This window comes from Martes martes (genome assembly GCF_963455335.1).
Source record: "Martes martes genome assembly, chromosome: 9".
Classification (NCBI taxonomy): Eukaryota; Metazoa; Chordata; class Mammalia; order Carnivora; family Mustelidae; genus Martes; species Martes martes.
The window spans coordinates 115,469,801-115,489,618 of record NC_137896.1 but is presented as its reverse complement, the minus strand read 5'-3'; the positions used below and the strand labels follow the sequence as shown (position 1 = coordinate 115,489,618).

Sequence of the window (19,818 nt, the reverse complement as noted above, 5' to 3'; positions counted from 1 at the left end):
GGTTTGTCAATAAAAGGTGGCCTTTTTTTTTTTTTAAGATTTTATTTATTTATTTGACAGAGATCACAAGTAGGCAGAGAGGCAGGCAGAGAGAGAGGAAGGGAAGCAGGCTCCCTGCTGAGCAGAGATCCCGATGTGGGGTTCGATCCCAGAACCCTGAGATCATGACCTGAGCTGAGCCGAAGGCAGAGGCTTTAAACCACTGAAAAGGTGGCCTTTTTTAAGGCATGACAAAAGTAAGCAATCTCAAAGAAATTAATGACACGGTAAGGTGTTAACTATCAAGGCACCTGCTTTGCCTAGAAAAACAGCCTGTTGTTTTCATTTGTCATCACTGGGTCTCAAAAAGCTAGGCCTCAGCCACCACCTGGTGACGCTGATGACGCGCGATGTCTTACAGCTGCCGCAATTAGAAAGGCTGAGCCTTCTCCTTTAAGAAGCTGACTCACGTGGATGCTGTGTTGTGTGCTCTCAGCTGGGAAGGAGGTGGATCCGAAGTCTCTCCACATTGGCCGCCTCCGGAGAAGGGGCAGAGTTAGCCTCTTTGATTGGCTGTACGAGTACGAGGAGTAGAGTCAGGGGCGGAGCGAGCTGCGGGAGCTCACCCTGGGTCTGTGGCTTCTGGGAGGGGTGGGCAGCGACGCGGAGGGGAGAGGGAGTGGGGGAGGGTGAACCAGGGAAGGGGCGGGGCCTAGCGGAAGGGGCAGGATGCCGGGGATGAGGGCGGGGCCTAGAAATGAAGGGCGTTCTGGGCCAACCGGGAGAGCCGACTGCTCGAGGGGTGGAGCTATGCCGAGTGATTGACGTTGAGGCCCAACCAGGGAGAGGCGGGGCCAAGGCCAGGGCCTGACTAAACCTGGAGACTCGGGTGGCCGAGGGGCTTCATCCCAGCTGAGGAGCGAGAAGCCGCTGGCGGCCGCGGATCTCACAGCCGCTCGGGGTGAGTGCGGTGGGAGGGGGGCTGGACTAGGAGCCCGATGGGGGCTGAGGAGCCCTCCGGGCCGACGGCTTCGAAGCACTCCGGGATCGGCCCGGGGCGGGGGGACCCAGGCAGGAAGTGCCTCTTCCTCGCTAGGCTCCCCCCGGGGGCCCAGCGCCGTCGCCCTTGACCCCTCTGGGCGGGTCCCAGTGCCGGGGCTGCGGGCTGACGGGCTGGACTGTTTCCTCTTTGTGAGGCCCAGGCGCGGCGGCCGCCGTCGGCCCGCCTCCGCCGCGCAGCCGGGGCGACCGGCGCGACCGCAACAGCCGCGACCCCTCAGCTCGGCGCCCGCGCCCTCCCGCCGCAGCCTCCCGCTCGGCCAGTACCCCCGGCGCCGCCTGGGAGGCCCTTCCGGGGGCAGTTTGGCCGGCGATCCCCCCCAACCCCCCCCCACGACTGCCCCGCCCCCACGGGCCGCGTCCCCGCCGCAGTGTCGGGGGCGCGCCGGGGTTCCGCGCCACCGCAGTCGTCCCGGAGGCCTGCTCCTCGGTAGCCTCGCCGCGCCCCCGGCCCTGGAGTGAAGTCCGAACTCAGCTCCGAGCTGTAGGGCCGTGATTACGCTGCGGCGTGGTCCCTCTTTGAAGAGGGCCACCGTCCTGGCCGCCTGGCACTAGTCAGGGGCCGGGGACCGCCTTGGCTTTGTGTCTGCCCCGCCGGGGGAATGTCTGCCACCCTGCCATGTAGCTCGCAGGCGGGCCCCAGAAGCGAGCGTGGGGCCTCACTGGCTTGGCGGAGGGCGGGGTGCGACTGTCAGACGGGCGTCCCCGGGCCGCGGCGGCCAGACCCGGACCCCGCGCCGCCGCCCGCTCAGCTGTTTCCGGCCGGTGTTTGTGGTGCGGGAGGAGGCCGCGGCGCGCTCTGCCGGGCCCCTCCCGATTGGCCCGCGGCGTCACGTGCCCGCAATCAGCTGGGGCCAGCTGGGGCCGCGGGCGGCCGGCGGGGTCTGGGCGGGTGCGGGTCGCGCGGGGCCGCGCCCGACGGGTGGGAGGGTGGGAGTGCTCTCCGATCCCCTTTATTCTACCCTCCTTCGAGGTAGCTAGGTAGGACAATGAGTATTATGAACAGTGGGCGTTGGAAAACGCAACTGCTGCCGAAAGATCGATTTAATCCTGACACCTATTAATCCCCCCTTCAAGGAAGAGTCTGGGAAGGTGTACAGCTCATTTATTTTTAAACTTTTTCTGTTTACAGAGCCATGTCGGTAATGTGAGGATTTTTATTCCAGGTCTCCTTGACAGATGGAAAACCTGAAGTAACCTCAGGCTAGCTAACCTTGTGTTTTTGGGAAACTAGACTTGCTGGTGAAGTCCCTGGGGGTAATAGGATCTTAGCTCACTTTGCGTGGCCGCGTGTACAGTGTTGCAGCAGCGTTCCAACACGGATGAACCAAAATACACGAAGTGTTCCCAGGGTAAATATTTCTGCCAGATCTCCTGTGTCTCGGTTGATTCTTTTTCTAAAACTTGATTGCATATTTGTACTCTGTTAGATAAGAAGGAAGTTACCAAAGAACTTTTCTCTAGAAGCCCATAGCTTAGTAAAAAGTCATAGACAAATGAAATCGAGTAACAGCACCAACTTCAGTGTTAGGAAACTATGAAATGAGTGTCACAGGAGTTTAAAAACGGGGCAGTGGAAAAAAATGGGTAAGAGTGAAGTAGGAAGCATTCTTAGGTGGATTGGTACTGCTTAGACCTAGAAAATGGGTGAGTTTTTGGGTGGCTTTTGGGCAGACAGGCCTAGAAGAAAAAACAGGCCCGGAGCATTTACAAATAGTGAGAAGGTGGGGCTTGTGGAACTTGGTACACAATGTATTTTTCCACTTACCCCATTTCTGGGTATGTACTGGAACACCAGGTAGAACGCACCTCTTTGGAAAGGACTGATATCTGACTTTTATCATACCTTCACCCATCTCAGTGTCCACTATAGGCCTACTGGTTGACTCTCTTCTTAAAGTTTATCTCTAGCAAACATCTTATCCATAGGAGAGGGAGATGATAAAATGTGCTCAAGTAAATTATTTGATTCTATACAGGGGAACTAAGGAAATTGGATTTTTAGAAAACGGCTTTTTCTAAAAGGGTTAGTAACATACATGTGGCCTCTAAAAGTAATATATGGTTGGATCATCAAGGACTTTTCCCTATTTATTTGCCTTTTGCTCTACTTAAGTGGTAGGAGAGAGAAAAAGATTTAGGAACAATTAAAAGGGAAGGAAAATAAAGCCAAAATTAGGTCTAAAAAGAAGATATTAAATTAAGACAGTACCCTCCAACATGGTGGTAACATAGTCCTAAGTATGTTTGAGATGTGAAAGCTAGTTCTGAATATATTCATGAGATGTGAAGATAGTTCTAAGTACATTTGTGCCCAAAATATCATTTTAGGTTTTATAGAGCCTAAGTGGCTATATAAATCATTATCTGTTTCTCTGGTAATCCTGTGGAACTGAACCTTAGGTATGACGTGAATTTGCAACTTGACACCTGAATCAGGAAACCAGATAGTTAATTTATACTCCAGTCCACCCAATAAGGCTTTTTTGACTCATGGTATTGCATCACAACAATTGACAGATACCAATTTGTCTTGCCAATGGGGTGTTTGGGAGAGGTTACCAACTCAGATTGTTTACCTGACTCACTGAGTTACAGGACTACTCTTATTTTCTAGTGATGACTAAACAATAAGTATTCTAGAAATATAGTAAACCTGGAAAACATTCAACAACAACAACAAAGGCATTATTCGAAGGACAAAAACAAAAATATAGGTTACTGCCCGTTGAAGACCCGATTCCATAACCACAACATCATTTGACCCAGCAAAGGAAACTGGCCAGGTATTGAAAGAGAATTAACAAGAGGAAAACAGCTTTCTCTTGTCCCTGAAACCTTGGCTTGGTAAATATTTTGTACAAAAATTGGTAAATTGGTTTTATGGATTGAACTCAATTTCTTTTCTCCCTTGCAGGTTTTCAGTAGAATTTAGTCACAAGTCCCTATGAAAATAGTTGATGAGAGAACAATAGCATTAAATGTTAATTATAGTAATCAACCCAGCACTATTTAAAGTCTTTAGGTTTTGTTCCTTCTTTTGTCTTGGAGAGGCGAGAGACTGAAAAACAGATAAACGTGCTTCAGCATGTTTTCATTTTACAAGAACCATCGCAAAACACAGTCTCCTCTGGAAGGGCAGATTTCTTGACTGCTTCCTGCACTAGGCCTCTGCACATTCAGTTCCCTGCTGGGGAGAGTCTTTGTAGGTTGCATTTGCCAACCACCTCCTGGCATTGGAAAAACCCCTGCTCATTTGTCCAGCAATAGGTAGAGTCCCAGTATATAGTCTCTTCTGTGGCATGGAAGTGCCCTGAGGAAATAATTACTTTACAGAGGAAAAGTCTGTGAATGGGGTGTTTTTCTCATCAGTGGATCCTTAGAGATGCAAATCAATACCTACTTTTCTCCCTGGTATTTTTAGGGCTGGGCATTGTTATGCTTTCTTTGGCCAAATCTACCTGCCAGGGTTGGATCCCAACTGGATTATTAATTACAGGGAACCTTGACAATGAGAATTTGAGATGCTTCAGAAGGTTTTCTAACTTTCCTTCTGCTTGTAATTTCTGTCACCTCTTCGCTTAACTTTGCAGTAATTAACAGGAGGTGAAGCTGGTAAATTGTTGTTTGTTTCATATTTTTTCTGTTTTGCTTTCTTCCTCTTTAAAAGAATGGGGAAGTTGGGGTGAGGAATGTGGATGAAGGAAATCTAGTTTTACTGCATCTACCTCTAACATTTGTGTTGTGCCTAATCTCGTAATGTATTATCTGCATTGAATTCTCACAACTCAGAGATGGATACCCCATTTTAAAGATAAGAAGCAGAAGATACCTTATCCAAATGTTTACACAGCTTTTAAGGGGCAGAGCTGAGATTTGAACTCAGGCTGTCTGATTCCAGAAATCAAATATCTGGGCCACACTGTTTAGATCCTGAGGATGGGGAGAGAAGGAGGCAGCAGCTAAGTGGTACATATTGCCTATTTTTGTAATCTTAGAGCTGATCTGATTGTAAAAAGTTAAAGATGTTAGCTAGGGAAATCTGTGAAGGAAAGGAGCAGGATTAGATTGATCCTGCCCAGTACTCGTGTTGATCCTTAAATCCGAGTGCAAACTAAGTTTATGTTTTTACTGAGAAAGACTGCTTTCTAAATGAAAAGCCCTTTTGCCATCTGAGAGCATTTTTAACAGGGGTCAGCATACTTTATCAGGAGCCAAATAGTGAATATTGTGAATTTTACAAGCCATAAGATTTCAGCCACAACTATTCAGACTCTATGGCAGTGAGAGAACTGTCCAATATAAACAGATGGGTGTGGCTCTGTCCCAATAAAACTTTATTTATGGACACTGAAATTTGAATTTCATGTAGTTCTCACATATCACAAAATAATCTTTTGTTGTTTTTTTTTCCTACCATTAAAAGCATAAAAACATTCTTTGTGGGCCATTTAAAAACAGGTGGTGAGCTGAATTTTACCCACAGGACTTAGTTGGCTGACCCCTGCTTTTGAGGAAAGTATGTAGCAGTGAGCCAAACAAAGAACAGGATACCGTATTTGTCATTGATTCTATGTGTGTATGTGTGTGATATGTGTATATATATGCATATGTGTATTACCTATGAACAAGTAGAATTTGAAATGAAAAACAATAGCATTTAGCATCCAAAAAACTGAAACACCTGGGTATAAATCTAACAAAATGTTACAAGATCTAAATGAGGAAAAATTAAAAACTCTGATGAATGCAATAAAAAATGAATGAAATGGAGAGACTACATGTTCATGGATAGGAAGACTCAGTGTTTTCAAGATAGCAGTTCTTCCTAACTTGGTATTGCACTGAACCCAAGTCAGAATCCCAACAAGTTACTTCGTGAATATCAACAAACTGAGTCTGAAGTTTCTATAGAGAGGCGAAAGAATAGCCTATACCATATTGAAGGAGAAGAATAGTCAGAAGACTGACACTACCTGACTTTAAGACTTAATGTAAAGGTACAGTAATCAAGACAGTATGGTACTGACCAAAGAATAGACAGATAGATCAATGGAACAGAATAGCCCAGAAACAGATCCACATAAATATCATGAGCTGATACTTGACAGGGGCAAAGGCAATACAGTGGAGCAAAGATAGTATTTTCAATAAGCCAGTACTAAAACAACTGGATCTCTACATGGGGGGGGGTGGGGTGGAAATCAAGACACAGACCTTATACCTCGTTCACAAAAATTAACTCAAAATTAGTCACTGACCTACATGTAAAATGCAAAATTATCTCCTAGAAGATAGAAGAAAATCTGGATGGCATTGTGTATGGCACTGACTTTCTGAATACAACGCCAAAGGCATGAGTCATGAAAGAAATAGTTGATAAGATAGACTTCATTAAAATTAAAAACTTCTGTGCAAAAGACATCAAGAGAGCGAGAAGATAAGCCACAAGCTGGGAGAAAAGATTTGCAAAGACATTGGATAAAGGTTTTATCCAGTATATACAAAGAACTCTTATTGAAAACTCAACAATGGGGCACCTGGGTGGCTCAGTGGGTTAAGCCTCTGCCTTCACCTCAGGTCATGATCTCAGGGTCCTGGAATCGACCCCCTGGAATCGGGCTCTCTGCTCAGCAGGGAGCCTGCTTCCCCGTCTCTCTCAGCCTGCCTCTCTGCCTACTTGTGATCTCTCTCTCTGTCAAATAAATAAAAATCTTAAAAAAAAAAACCAACAAAAAACTCAACAAAAAGAAAACAACCTGATTTTAAAAATGAATAAATAGTATATGAAAAGATGCTCCATAATATATGCCAATAGGGAAATGCAAATTAAAACAACAGTAGTGTACCACGATACACACACCAGTTGGAATGGCCAACATACTGAACACTGACAAAACCAAATGCTGAAGAGGATGTATAGAGTAACAGAAACTTTCATTTCTTACTGGTGAGAATGTAAAATGGTACAGCCAGTTTGGAAGACGTAGTGGTTTCTTTAAAAAAGTAAATATAGCGTGTGATCCAGTAATTGTACTCCTTGGTATTTACCCAAAGGAACCAAAAACTTAACATCCATATAAAACCTGCCTTTCATGGATTTCTTAAAGAGAGAAGTCTTGAGGGTTTTTTTGCTGTGAACCTAAAACTGCTTTTAAAAAAAAAAACAAAAAAAAACCTTAAATCTCAACTAAAAATAGCCATTTTTAGAAGTTGTTTTATTGACTTGGACTCAAACCAGGAAATTGTATAGTCCATATTGTCTAATTTTTGAAATAGTTTGGACAGAGGTTTAACTGTATGAGTCTGCTTATACATGGATTTTATTTTATATAGTACTGTATAGATGTATTTTTTCCTCATTTTCTTAATGTTTTCTGTTCTGGGTTTATTGTAAGACTATATAATGCGTTCAACATACAAAGTTGTTATTTGACACTTAATGTTTGTCAGTAAGGCTTTGGGTCCGCAATAGCTTATTAAGTTTTTGGGAAGTCCGTGGTTATATGCAGATTTTCCACTCTGCAAGGTATGGGGTAGTTAACATCCCTAACCACCACCCGCCCCGTGACCACTCCCCACATTGTTCAGGGGTCAACTCTGATACATTCCTGGAGACATTTTATTTCATGGATTTTTCAAAGCAAAAAGAAAAAAATTTTTTCTCTTACAGATTCTGTAAATTCTGTAAATTTTTTAAAAATTCTGTAAAAACATAGAGGTTCAAAAATGTGATTGTTTCACCAGGGTCTCCTAGTAAAATAGAAATAGAAAATTCTAGGTAGCTAAATGTACTGTTGAAGGGGAAGGAAACTGAAATAATTACTAAAATGTGATCTTTAAATTATCTTTGAATTTCACTTACATTTTGAACTTGTACCTTCAGTTTCCATTAATTTCAGATAAACTGATAATAGGTTTCTAATAAACAACCATATTTGGTACTTATTTCAAGCTTTTAAGGATTTTAGTAACCTGGAACTAAGAAAAGCTAGTACCAAAGAGGTCTCATTTATAAAATTAACTGGGAAATAGTACTTGTTAAAATTAAGGTTATTACTGTTTTTTTGCTTGAGATGTTAAAAAGGAAGAAAGCATATTAAAGCTTTAGCTATGAGAGTTTTGCCCTAGCTTTGGTCATAAACTTTGACACCGACAAATACCAAAGCATGTATTTTATTACTTAGAGACACGGTAAGGTGCCCCTAGACTCAACACAGAAAACAGTAATCATCTATAAAAGCAGCTCAATTTTAAGGTGTTTTTAAAATATGTGGCTGAAGAGATTTGGAACTCTTCTAAGTCTAAGCAAGGGACTTAGCGTATTGGGGAAATATTTTGGATATAAAAACTGAAAAATAGAAAATAGATCACTGGTTGCCTGGGACTGCAGAGGGTTTTGGGAATTTGGGGGAGGTGATAGAAATATTCTAGTGCTGGGTTCTGGTGATAAAAAGTGGTGGCACAACCTTACACATCTACAGATCATTCAGTTGTATACTTACAGTGGCTAAATTTTGTGGTATGTAAACTATTTCTTTAAATTCAGCAGGGGTACCTGGGTGGCTCAGTGGGTTAAGCCTCTGCCTTCGGCTCAGGTCATGATCTCAGGGTCCTAAGATTGAGCCCTGCATCTGGCTCTCTGCTTAGCAGGGATTCTGCTTCCCCCTCTCTCTCTGCCTGCCTCTCTGCCTTCTTGTGATATCTCTCTCTCTCTCTCTCTCTCTCTCTGTCAAATAAATAAATAAATCTAAAAATAATAATAAAAATCTGGGGACTTTTTTGTTAAAAGAATTAGCTATGTTCTATTCTGTTGGAAAAAAGTTTCAAAGTTTGTAGAAGAGTGGTCTGTAGGAGGTCTTAGAGATGGCGGGGCAACTGGATAGCTCAGTTGGTTTGGGCTCAGGTGTGATCTCAGGGTGGTGAGGTCAAGCACCAAGTCATCTTGGTGCTAGGCGTGGAGCTTGCTTGGGATTCTCTCTTCTCTGCCCCTTTCCGCTCACTGTCTTTCACCCTTTCTCTAAAAAAAGAGAGAGATGGCTAAAGCACATGCGTTTGACCTTACTTTTGTAGTGTGATCAAATTTAGCACAAATGTTGGGGTACCTGCGAATGTGTGTTGCATTTAATAATACACTCTCCCTGGCCACAAGAGGTTTATCTAGAAGGGATGAGAATTTGAAATAAGACACCGATGGGGAAGGAGGAAAGACCTCCAAAAGTGGTTTAGGAAGTTTTGTTGATTTTGCAGTTTCTGTGACAGGTTGCCAGGGTATACTGGTTTAGGAGAGTGTGTCATTCAAACTGGCCACCAACCAAGAAAGGAAATAGAGGAGAGATCAGCATGGAGGCAGGAAGGGTAAAGGTAAACCTGAGGGAGAAAGACGGAGAGTCTGGCAGCGCTCTGGTCAGTAGAGAATGAGGAGAGGGGAAAGAACAACTGGCGCAAGGTTTCCTTCAGGCCCAGCCTGGCCAGTGTCAGGAAGTCCCATGGACTTTATTTCTTCTTCTGCAAAAGTAAGGTGACAATTAAAAACTGTCAAGATTAAATGTGTTATGTGAAGTAGTGTCCCATACAGTGTAGATAGACATTAAAAAGTCCAAATCAGAATTCAGTATATCCTCCAGGTAAAAAGGACCCTGACTCAGTCACCATGTCTTGGTTTTTTAATGACTTTTCTCCTTAAATATTAAGTGGCATTCTGATTGATTATCAGCCTCTTGAGAATTTGGATAGTGTGAGTCAGTAGGTTGAGTTTCTAGCCCTGCAAAACTAAGGCTTAACACCTAGAAGCCGATGACCCTGTAGAGGATTTTCTCCTTCCTAAGGACCAGACCTTTGACAGAAAGGGCTGTTTTGCTTGCTTTTGCTAAATTTCATGGCATTCTAGCCTATCTTTTTTGGCGAATAACTAATTTTACAGTTTTATATCCATATATAGTACTCTATAAATGGAAATCACAACTAGGAATAGTGATTCTGCAGATATTTTTGGTCTTGGTAATGAATCATGTAATTGAATCCAGTAAAAATACTTGGGTAAAAATAAAAAATAGACTGAATTTGAAGCAAGGAAGAGAAAGCATGTTAAATCTCTTTACCACATTTAGGAATAAAGAATAAAGAACTTGCCTGTACCCAGTAGCAAATGGTCACAGTTATATGGTAATTTTGAGTCAAAGATAGAGTGATGTAGGCAGAGGGTACAGGGAGAGTTCGTTTTGAAGTCCAGTACATTTTCCACAGCAGCCTGCCATGGCCAATTCAAAAACATCTAGTTATTACTGCATTATGGTTGAAAGAACTTACAATATGAATATTATATTTAAAAGTTTGAAGGAAGGGGCACCTGGGTGGCTCAGTGGGTTAAGCCTCTGCCTTCGGCTAAGGTCATGATCTCAGGGTCCTGGGATCAAGCCCCACCATGGGCTCTCTGCTCAGCAGGGAGCCTGCTTCCCCCCTCTCTCCACCTGCCTCTCCGCCTACTTGTTATTTCTCTGTCAAATAAATAAATAAAATCTTAAAAAAAAAAAGTTTGAAGGAAAATTGGCTTTAAAGTAATGTGTCCCAGAAGCCCAAGCAGGAAGCTAATCGCTGCACAATACTGGTTTTCAGAGAGCTACAAAGTCTGAGGACTGTGTCTTAAGAGGTGAGGCTATAAAACCTTGCTGTTGATTACTTTTCTGTAGTTGAGCAGCCGTAAAAAACATGACCCACATCACCTGCTCACAAGTAGTTCTGTGCTGTGCTTAGATGAAGAGTCCTAAACCCAGATGTCTTACAGGGGAAGTAATTATGTGATGAAAAGTGTGACTGGGCAGACCCAATGACCTTGGGGGACTGGCAGCTACCACTCACCTCCAGTCATTGTTGCCACAGGAGAACACGTGGCTTGTGGGCAAGATCTCCCCATTGTTAATAATAATAATGATAATAATAACACAGGCTCTTTAATGAAATCTCTGGTGTTTAATGGTGGCCCAGGTTTTTTTATTAATAAAAGACTGTGTGGGCCAAATGAAACATGTCCACACATGTTTCCTAGGGGAAGGGTTATTTATTTTGTTCACTCTTGTATCCCTATGCCACCAAATGAGTTCACCCCATAGGCCTAAAATTTGCAACCTCTGACCCTTATGTAACAAATACTGTGTTCTTAAGCATCTGGAAAAAAGCAGTGCTGTCCTTTTAAAGGCTGTGAAATAATAGTAACTCTTAACTTCTGTTGTCATTTTGCAGAAATGTAATCAAAAAGCTAAATACTATTTCTTCAGTCTTGCTTTCCCCCAGGGTTTATTCATTGACGTGTTTGTTAATGAGCGGTGGTTTTCCTTTCACTAGCCACACATTTTAATTGTATTTAGCATTTGTTTCTCTTTCTGACTTCTATATCAAAATGTTTAATGGAAGTCATAATCTTTGGGATAATGACTTCTTTGATGACATTCGGACTACCTAATAACTAAGGAAATTCACAGATAAAAAGGAATGATGGAACTGTCTCTTTAATTTGTAATGAAATTTCCCCAAATTTAAAACGACAGTGGATTCTTATTACAAATATAGATTGTAGGCTTTGTTTTCATAGTGGCAGCTGTATCAGCTCTGCGTGCCATTTCAAAGATAGGTGATATAAATATTTAAAACATTGGAGCTGAAAACTATACCAGGAATGAATTCTTTTTTTAATAGGAGCTGTAGTACATTCTTGACTATATCTATGTCTTTAAAAAATAGTGTTTAAGGGCATTAATTGCTATGAATTCAAGGAGTTGCACATATTAGCTCTAACTTTTGAAAATACTGAAGTGTGATTATCCTTCTGTCAGAATCTGGTTTCAAAGCTTCTTGTTTCGGTGCTTCAGCACTTCTGTGATTTACTGAATCAGTATGGTTTCTTCAATATAAGTTATGTAATAATGGTTTATCTTTCCCTTCTTTTCTGTGCATGTTTTCCTAGCCTTACACCAGGGTAATAGAAGAATTCTGGCTTTAGGGTGGGTGAACTGCATTCCAGTCATGATCTTCTGTATTTGAAGGCTGTGTGACCTTTGATCAGTTAATAACCTTGGATAATTGATGAAATGGGGGGTGATAACCTCATAGAGTTGTTGTGACGATTTTCAAATAAGCATACAGTACTGTGCTCGGGCAGACCCTGACTCCTGCCATCGCCCCTACATGGTTGCTGACATGCCTGACGACCAGAGCTGCCCTGTGCTCTTAACTGAGACCACCCTCTTCTCATTTTCTGATTGCCCCTTTTTCTACTCTTGTGATAACCCACACATACTCCACAAGTCTTTTCCCAAATTACATATGCTCAGAATGTACACTTACCACTTGGCTAAGCCTTTTTTCTCACGTCGCTGCCTGTGCTTCTCATTATTCAGTTTCTGATACTCCACTTTTCTTCCTATGTTTGTCATACCAACCAAAAGAGAAGTGATATTGTTCTGGCCTTGTCTAAACATGTTTGCTCCCTTGGCTCACTGCTTCTAAAGAGTTCTTAGCTTGGTATGCCTGTTTATTTGCTCAGTGCATGAACCTTGGATCCTTCAGTACAGAGTCAGCTACTTCCCATACTGAGTATTACAAAGCAGAGATCTCACACATGCACACACACACGGTTCTCTGTGACCCCCACCAAGTAGGTACCAGCAATTTTTTTTTAATCCTAATGTCTCCTTGTTCTTTTCCATTTGCTCCTAGGTTTTTAGAACTTCAGCTATAAAAATGGGCAGAATTTTCCTTGATCATATCGGTGGTACCCGTCTGTTTTCTTGTGCAAACTGCGACACAATCCTGACCAACCGCTCAGAACTCATCTCCACTCGGTTCACAGGCGCCACTGGCAGAGCGTTTCTTTTTAATAAGGTTGGTGGGAAAACCAGTTTCATTTCCTAAGTGAGTTCAGTGGGTATATTTGACAGCAGTACCAGAACATCCCTCAGAGCTTAAAGATACCAGAGAGAGTCCGCATGAGGTCTATAATCTGCATGCAGAAAAGAGTGCCCACTAACTTGTCCTTTGGACCTCAGGAAGGCATTACTAGAAAGTGATTTTTTTACTGTGGAAGTTTAAAGACCGTGTTACAATAAGAAGGGCAGTCTCCATTGCTTCATGAAACATTCAGTGTAAGAATTTAGTAGTGACTTCACAGACTATGGAAGAAGGGGCAGAAGCGCCCCTATACGCATGTCACTGATTTATCCTTCTAGGGAGACAGCGTATTAAGCTTTCAAGTTTGACAGTGCAAGTGAATAAAGATCATCTAACCAACTTCCCTTGCTCTAATTTATGCTCACCGGTGATCCTGATTATGTTGTAGCTTATTGCATGCCAACAGGAAGAGTGTTTCCTGATTTACAAATTAATGACTAGTCTGTCTGCTTCTCTAATTTCTGGCTTGCTTTAAAATTGGTCAGTGTGATTCTGCCTCCTGGAGTCTAATGTGTACTAGCAGAGTTGAATTTCCAAATCTTTTCTGGTAAGGGACAGAACTAGTCCAGGGTGCTGCTCTTAAAAGGTCAGCTAAACTTCCCCAGTGGACATCCCTCTGTTCCATTTAGAAATAAGCTTTTCTCCCAAAGAATTGTTAGTGTACATCTCTTGATCTTTCTTTAGATGTCGACTAGGAGTTGGTATGCTTTGGCAGGCCAGCTGCCTCTTGTTGTAAATGAAGTTTAATAAAGCACAGCATGCTCAATCATTCATGTATTGCCTGTGGCTGCTTTTGTGCTACAACAGCAGAGCTAAGTAGTTAAAACAAAGATGATATAGCCCTCAAAGCCAGAAGTACTTACTATCTGGCCCTTTACAGAAAAGTAAAGCGTAGAGGATTGCTGGATGTTCACAGTCATTGGACATTCTTCACAGATGATTTGAACCCATTTGAAAACTGTGTATCACAGTATAGTAGGCCTAGTGTGTCCCAGTCGGTGTGCCTATAAAATGTATTTCCAGAAACAAATTCGGCAAACTTTTGTTGTTGTTGTTCTGGAATGCCTGTTTTATACTAGGTTACTAGGTTCTCTTTTATTATAGCCTTGTCGGGACTCCTCATTGAATGGTGAACGTTCACAGTTGGACCCCAGCCAACATTTTATGGCTCCAAGTGGAGGGACTCTTCACTGCCGCAGAAATGGAACTACAGGATGTGTGAATAGTGTGGCTTGGACTAGTACATGGCACGGTGATGCAGGATTGCATTAGATGGCCAGTGCAGTTTTCCAGATTTTTGCCTTTCCCAGCAGCTTCTAAAAATAGCCCTTGGGAAGGGTCTTGTAGGTTTGACTAAAGTAACAACTGTGGTTTGCTTTTCTGAAGTTGCTCTTACTGCACCAGCCAAAGGAACGTGTACTTGTTTGGCAGATGACTCACAGGGCTTGGCAATTTTGTCTTCCCGTGTTTCTTAGGTAGTTAACCTGCAGTACAGTGAAGTCCAAGACCGGGTCATGCTCACGGGCCGCCACATGGTTCGAGATGTGAGCTGCAAGAACTGCAATAGCAAACTGGGATGGATCTACGAGTTTGCCACTGAAGACAGCCAGCGCTATAAGGAAGGCCGCGTGATCCTGGAGCGCGCCCTAGTACGAGAGAGTGAGGGCTTCGAGGAGCACGTACCGTCTGATAACTCTTGAAGCAAAAGAGATCACTCCATCTTTTCCCAGGTCTCCTTCACTGAAAACAAAAATCTACTTACATACACTGTCACCTTAGCATCAGGTCGGATTCATGAACTGCGGAACAAGAGGTTGTGAGAATCTAAGATGGAACCTTCCTTTCTTTCTTTCTTTCTTCCTTTTTTTTTTTTTTTTAAATTTTCAATTTTCCATCCAGCAGCAGTGTGTAGAGAGAATATTATGCAGATGCCGTTAATTTTTTTTTTTCCCTGCGTTTACATCTTGAGGCAGAATAGTCTGTCTGCATCTACGTGATGGGCTATGTGAGGGGAAAAAATCTGGGCTATGAGAGTGAAAAATGTGTTTTATGTAAATTTTGAAAGGAAAATGTGTCAAGAGCATGGTTTTTAAACTTATTTGGGCTTCATTTAAAAAAATGTTTTTTTAAACCCAGTTATTTCACCTGATTTGCTAGCTTCAGGGAAGAGATCCGAATTTGTGACCAGCGCTAAAGGTTCAGTGTTAGTATGGCTTGTGCTGGCCGCTGTGCCATATTCTTGTTGGAGATGAACCGTAGCACCAGAGCCCATCCTTCCTTGTCAGTCTTGACCCAAAGATGTCACCATTCCTAGTTATTTGTCACCACATAATTGGTGTTGATTGGAAACTTTTCCTGAAATGGGGCAGAACTGCTTGGTTGTCTTTTCCATGTAACTTAAGCATAGTAATATAAATAAAGTAATAGTTGGATGTTTTTGGTCCTGTGTTGCTTTTAAAAACACCTTCTAAAAGAAGAGTGGAGTATTTGATAAGTAATTTTCATGGTAGTGTTTCTTTTCCGCTCTCAAGCTAAATTGTGTAGAAAAGATGACTTTGTTTAAATTAAAGCCTACTGTTTTAAACCCATAGTACTGCATTTAGAAAAGAGTTGAACAGAATGTCAGTGTGCGTTCATGCAGAAAGCATTTCATCTGCATCTGTTTTGGAAGAAGGGGGGAAATGAAGGAGCCTATCTAAAAATAAGGCTTTGCAGAGGGTTTTCAGCCTCTCCTCAGTTTTGTGTTGATTTTGACAAGTCTGTAGAACCTAATAGTTTCATCAAAGGACTAGATCTGTCATTAGCATTATTTTCTCAGATCTTCCCTCAGAAATTCAGCTATTGAAGTTAAAACTGTACTTGGTCCCTTCAGGGATCAGATTTGCCTCAGGGTGTTATTTTAGCCCCAAATTTACAACACTATGAAGTATTAAAATATAAATGTTTCTTTATCCAAACTATTTCTAGATATTCTAATACTTGTTTCTAGTGGAATAAATGACATTAAAATTGGCTAATTATTTAAATGTATGAATGGATGTTTGAGTGCTCAGTCTCTAGGTCTTTGTCTAGAAAGGATGTTTGCCTCAACTAGCAAAATCTTTCTGTCATTGATATTAGAAGTGACTTCTGAGTACAGTTAAGATTAAGTTTCTCTTTGCCTTCCAGCTCTTGGTTAGAGGCATAGGTCTCTGATTAAGTAGGTGTATAATATTGCATTTGAGATAAGTGGACACAAATGATCTTTCCTTCACCATGGAATAAAACTTCAAGCTTTAAGAAACAGCTTTCATTCCCATTCATTTCCATACTGGCCTTTGATTATTTGCAGATCCCTGGTAGCATGCCATATCTGCAGCACTATGTGCATTTGCTGTCACAATAAAGTATATTTTGTCTTGCATTGGTGCAATACTACTTATTTCCCACTGATCCTTAGTTTTAACTTAGTTTTAATCATCTTGTCTTAGTTTCAACGTGAACACATTTGTCATACCTTAGAGTAGCTATGGCTTTCTTCAGTTAGTGGATAAGGTGACATTCTGGCTTAGTTAACCTAATCTACACCAGGAGATACTGAATTCACCACTATTAGCTTCTGTTTGATGATTTTGCCTCAGACACTGACAAACTACAGTTTAGTACAGTTTTAGTACAGTTTAGTTTTGTAGACAAACTACAGTTCAGAACAAAAAAATGTCCTATCACTAGGTTAACTTAGGTGACTGGCAGGTACCACAATGAACAATGAGGTCCTCTATACCTTCTTTTTAAAAACTTAACATATGCAAAACAAAACAAAAAAAAAAACGACATGGACGATACAGTCAAATTGGATTTTTTATAGGAAGCAAATACACTGTTCACTGGAGCTGGGAAAGCACTAACGGGAATGATTTTGCTTGGGGATGAAAAGGTTGACCAGATACAGGGGAGAGTATATCCCATGATGACTGGGTTGCTGGGGGGTGTACAGGTTAAGCTTTAATCTTTGAAGACTTCAGAACCCTTCCTCTTCATTTTAGAAGACAGCGACCTTAAGTTGTTTTGATTTTAAATAGTGAGTGCTTTTATTTAAGGAGTTAAGCGTTTGAAAATAATTGCTGTAAAAATTTAAGTTACCCTTGTAAGTGGCTACTTTTGGATTGGAGGAGAAAAATAGTGGCATGTCTGTTTTCTAAGTTCATCTATTCACAAAAGTCTTTGGGGATGCTTCGGGACAGTAGTGGCCCCAGCCCCAGGCCTAAATCAGTCCACAGATAGTTTGGGTCCAGCTGTATTGGGAAACTACCAATTGAAAAAAAAAAAAAATTCAGAGACCTGTTTATGATGGTTCCATACCAGTTATAAAAATATATCAGTTTAAATAGACATCCACTATTGCATGTCTGTTTTTAACACCAGCTTCCCACCAGGAGCCATATAAAACCTAGGCAAGGAAGGTGTGAATTGGGAGTAGAGTAAGATGAAACTGAGAAACTCCTGTTAGGCTAGCACTTTGCACTGGTATGAAAATTATTCTAGAAATAAAGTAGAACTAAAAGGAAACTTTAGGATGCATACCCACCTAGAATTGAGTATGAATTGTATGGCTTCTTTATTTTAGAATAGTGGGACTTAGCAAATTGAAACTTTTATATATTATGGCATGAAATATACATTCCAAAGCACCTTGAAGGTGCTGAACAACAGTCTACATATTTAGGCTTTTAACATCTGTAATCTGACCACCCGGGAGGCTTGTTAAATAGTGAATTATGCCTGCCCCAATACTGGATTGGCCTCTGAGGTGGAGCCAAGAAACCCAGATTTTTTACCCAATTGCAAACATAACTTATCTGCAAATACATGACCGTCACTCTTCAAAGAGTTATTCAAATTCAATACAGTAGTCTCGCCTTATCCATGGTCTCCGTTTCTGTGGTTTCAGTCACCTGCGGTCAACCCTGGTCAGGAAGCAGGTGAGCTCCTGACATACAGTCAGAGGTCAGGACTAGCCTGCCCTACGTAACAATGCCTCCGTCATCCACCTCCCTCCCTCTGGTCATGTTGGCATTTTATCATCTCACATCATTACAAGAAGAGGAAGGGTGAGAACGGTATAATATATTTTGAGAGAAACCATATTCACGTAGCTTTCATTACAGTATCTTAGAATTGTTATATTTTATTATTAATCTCTAACTGTACCTAATTTATAAACTATAGGGGCATCTGGGTGGCTCAGTCAGTTAAGCGGCTGCCTTCGGCTTAGGTCATGATGAGCCTCACATTGGGCTCACTGCTGATCAGGGAGCCTGCTGCTCCCTCTCCATCTGCTACTCCCCTGCTTGTGCTCTCTGTTAAATAACATCTTTTTAAAAAATTAAAAAAACTTTTGGGGTTTTTTTTTTTTTTTTTTTTTTGGTTTGGTACTATCCACAGTTTCAGGCATCAACTGGGGCATTGGATGCATTCCTTGCGGGTAAGGGGGAGGGGGCTACTGCAATGTATGGTTTATGGTATGTTACCACCTGTACAAACAGGTGTTTCTCAAAAAGAGGCCAAAAGAGAAGCATGAACAAGAAAAGGATTAATGATTTCCATCTGCTTAAAAATAGTGATCCTTAAAAATGAGTAAGTACAACAGATAAACTTTCTTTCTAAGATACATTTTTTTAAAGGAGGGGAAATTCTCATGGTAGAAAGTTTCTAGAAAAGTCACTAGACTTGAAAGGCCTGTCTTCAGTATGGAGTGTGATTTACTATATGACTTAGGGAAGTGTGTGACTTAACCTCTTAACCTTTGTTTTCTCAAGTATGAATCATAAAACAAGTCTTATCTTAAATGATTCTTGTTAAAACATAGTGAAATACATGGCCTAAAAACCTGTGAAGTATTATGTAAATGTATCTATACTTTTTTCCCCGTAAACCTTCACAGTCCTTCAGAATTTACTCTAATTTTACTCTAATGAATGGCCAGAATGCTCTCAAAGTTCTTCAAATCCTTCCTGGTCTTGATACGCCTTTATAACAAATTAGGGCTAAAAATCTGCTGTTTATCAAATGTTACCATCTTTACCTTTTACCATAAGGAACATTTCATAATCTGCTACATTTTACTTTGCTTTCAAAAACTGTCAAAGCTCGTATTTTTCTCCTACCATGGAACAAAAAAGAAGCAAAGGTAAAAGGTTCAGTGAATACAACCTCAGTGATAAGGTAAATAAAGAAATAAAAAGTCTCCATTTTCCCCCCTGGCCAGACAGTGTGATTTTGGAGAATAATCCTGCAAGAATTTTCACTAACAGTGGGGCACCTGGGTGGCTCAGATGGTTAAACTATCACCTTCACCTCAGGTCATAATCCAGGGATCCTGTGATGGAGTCCCCATGTTGGGCTCCTTGCTCAGTGGGGAGCCTGCTTCTCCCTCTCCTGCTGCCTCTCTCCCTGCTCCTTCTCTCTCTGTCTCTGTCTCTCTCTCAAATGAATAAAATCTTAAAAAAAAAAAAAAATTTTTTTTTCACTAACAGGTGTTAACCTTTTCAAACCTAATTTTCTTTCTCCGGTGTTTGGCTTAGCCTACTTCACACTAGTGCTCAAATGAGGTTAGTCCAACTTTTAAAAGAGTCCTAAGATCATGAGGAAAATGATTTTATATACCAAGTCATCTCATTTTAATCCCCCTCTGTGGATTTGCCCTAACGATGAACAAGTCATCTCTTGTCCCTGGATTTAAAGCAAAGTACAAAAACCAATTCCATCTAATCATTTAAAAACATCCCCAGAGCAAAGCCCAACTTTGGGAAAGGAGGTATTTATGTTCCTGAGGATTGGCCAGAGGTTTTTAGGGAC

The 19,818-nt window shown here is 41.7% G+C and overlaps 1 protein-coding gene across 2 annotated transcripts; it reads left to right on the top strand.

Moving 5' to 3' along the window:
- Window positions 1-815: 815 nt before the first annotated feature.
- Window positions 816-16,384, top strand: YPEL5 (yippee like 5). Of its 2 annotated transcripts, XM_080814324.1 has the most exons (4): window positions 816-940; window positions 2,205-2,390; window positions 12,751-12,919; window positions 14,461-16,384. In XM_080814324.1, the coding sequence occupies exons 2-4, from the start codon at window positions 2,361-2,363 to the stop codon at window positions 14,679-14,681; spliced, it is 420 nt and encodes a 139-aa protein (XP_080670450.1). In that variant the 5' UTR covers window positions 816-940; window positions 2,205-2,360; the 3' UTR covers window positions 14,682-16,384. The 2 variants fall into 2 exon arrangements, 1 of the variants encoding a protein (XP_080670450.1); XR_013967458.1 differs by lacking the exon at window positions 2,205-2,390 and having other exon boundaries at window positions 821-940; window positions 12,751-12,915; window positions 14,457-14,594.
- Window positions 16,385-19,818: the final 3,434 nt, after the last annotated feature.

Coding starts and splice junctions, on each gene's coding strand:
- YPEL5 (XM_080814324.1), top strand. CDS start 2,361: ATGAACCAAAATACACGAAGTGTTCCCAGG. Junction 2,391..12,750: donor ATACACGAAGTGTTCCCAGG/GTAAATATTTCT, acceptor ATTTGCTCCTAG/GTTTTTAGAACTTCAGCTAT. Junction 12,920..14,460: donor GTTTCTTTTTAATAAGGTTG/GTGGGAAAACCA, acceptor TTTCTTAGGTAG/TTAACCTGCAGTACAGTGAA.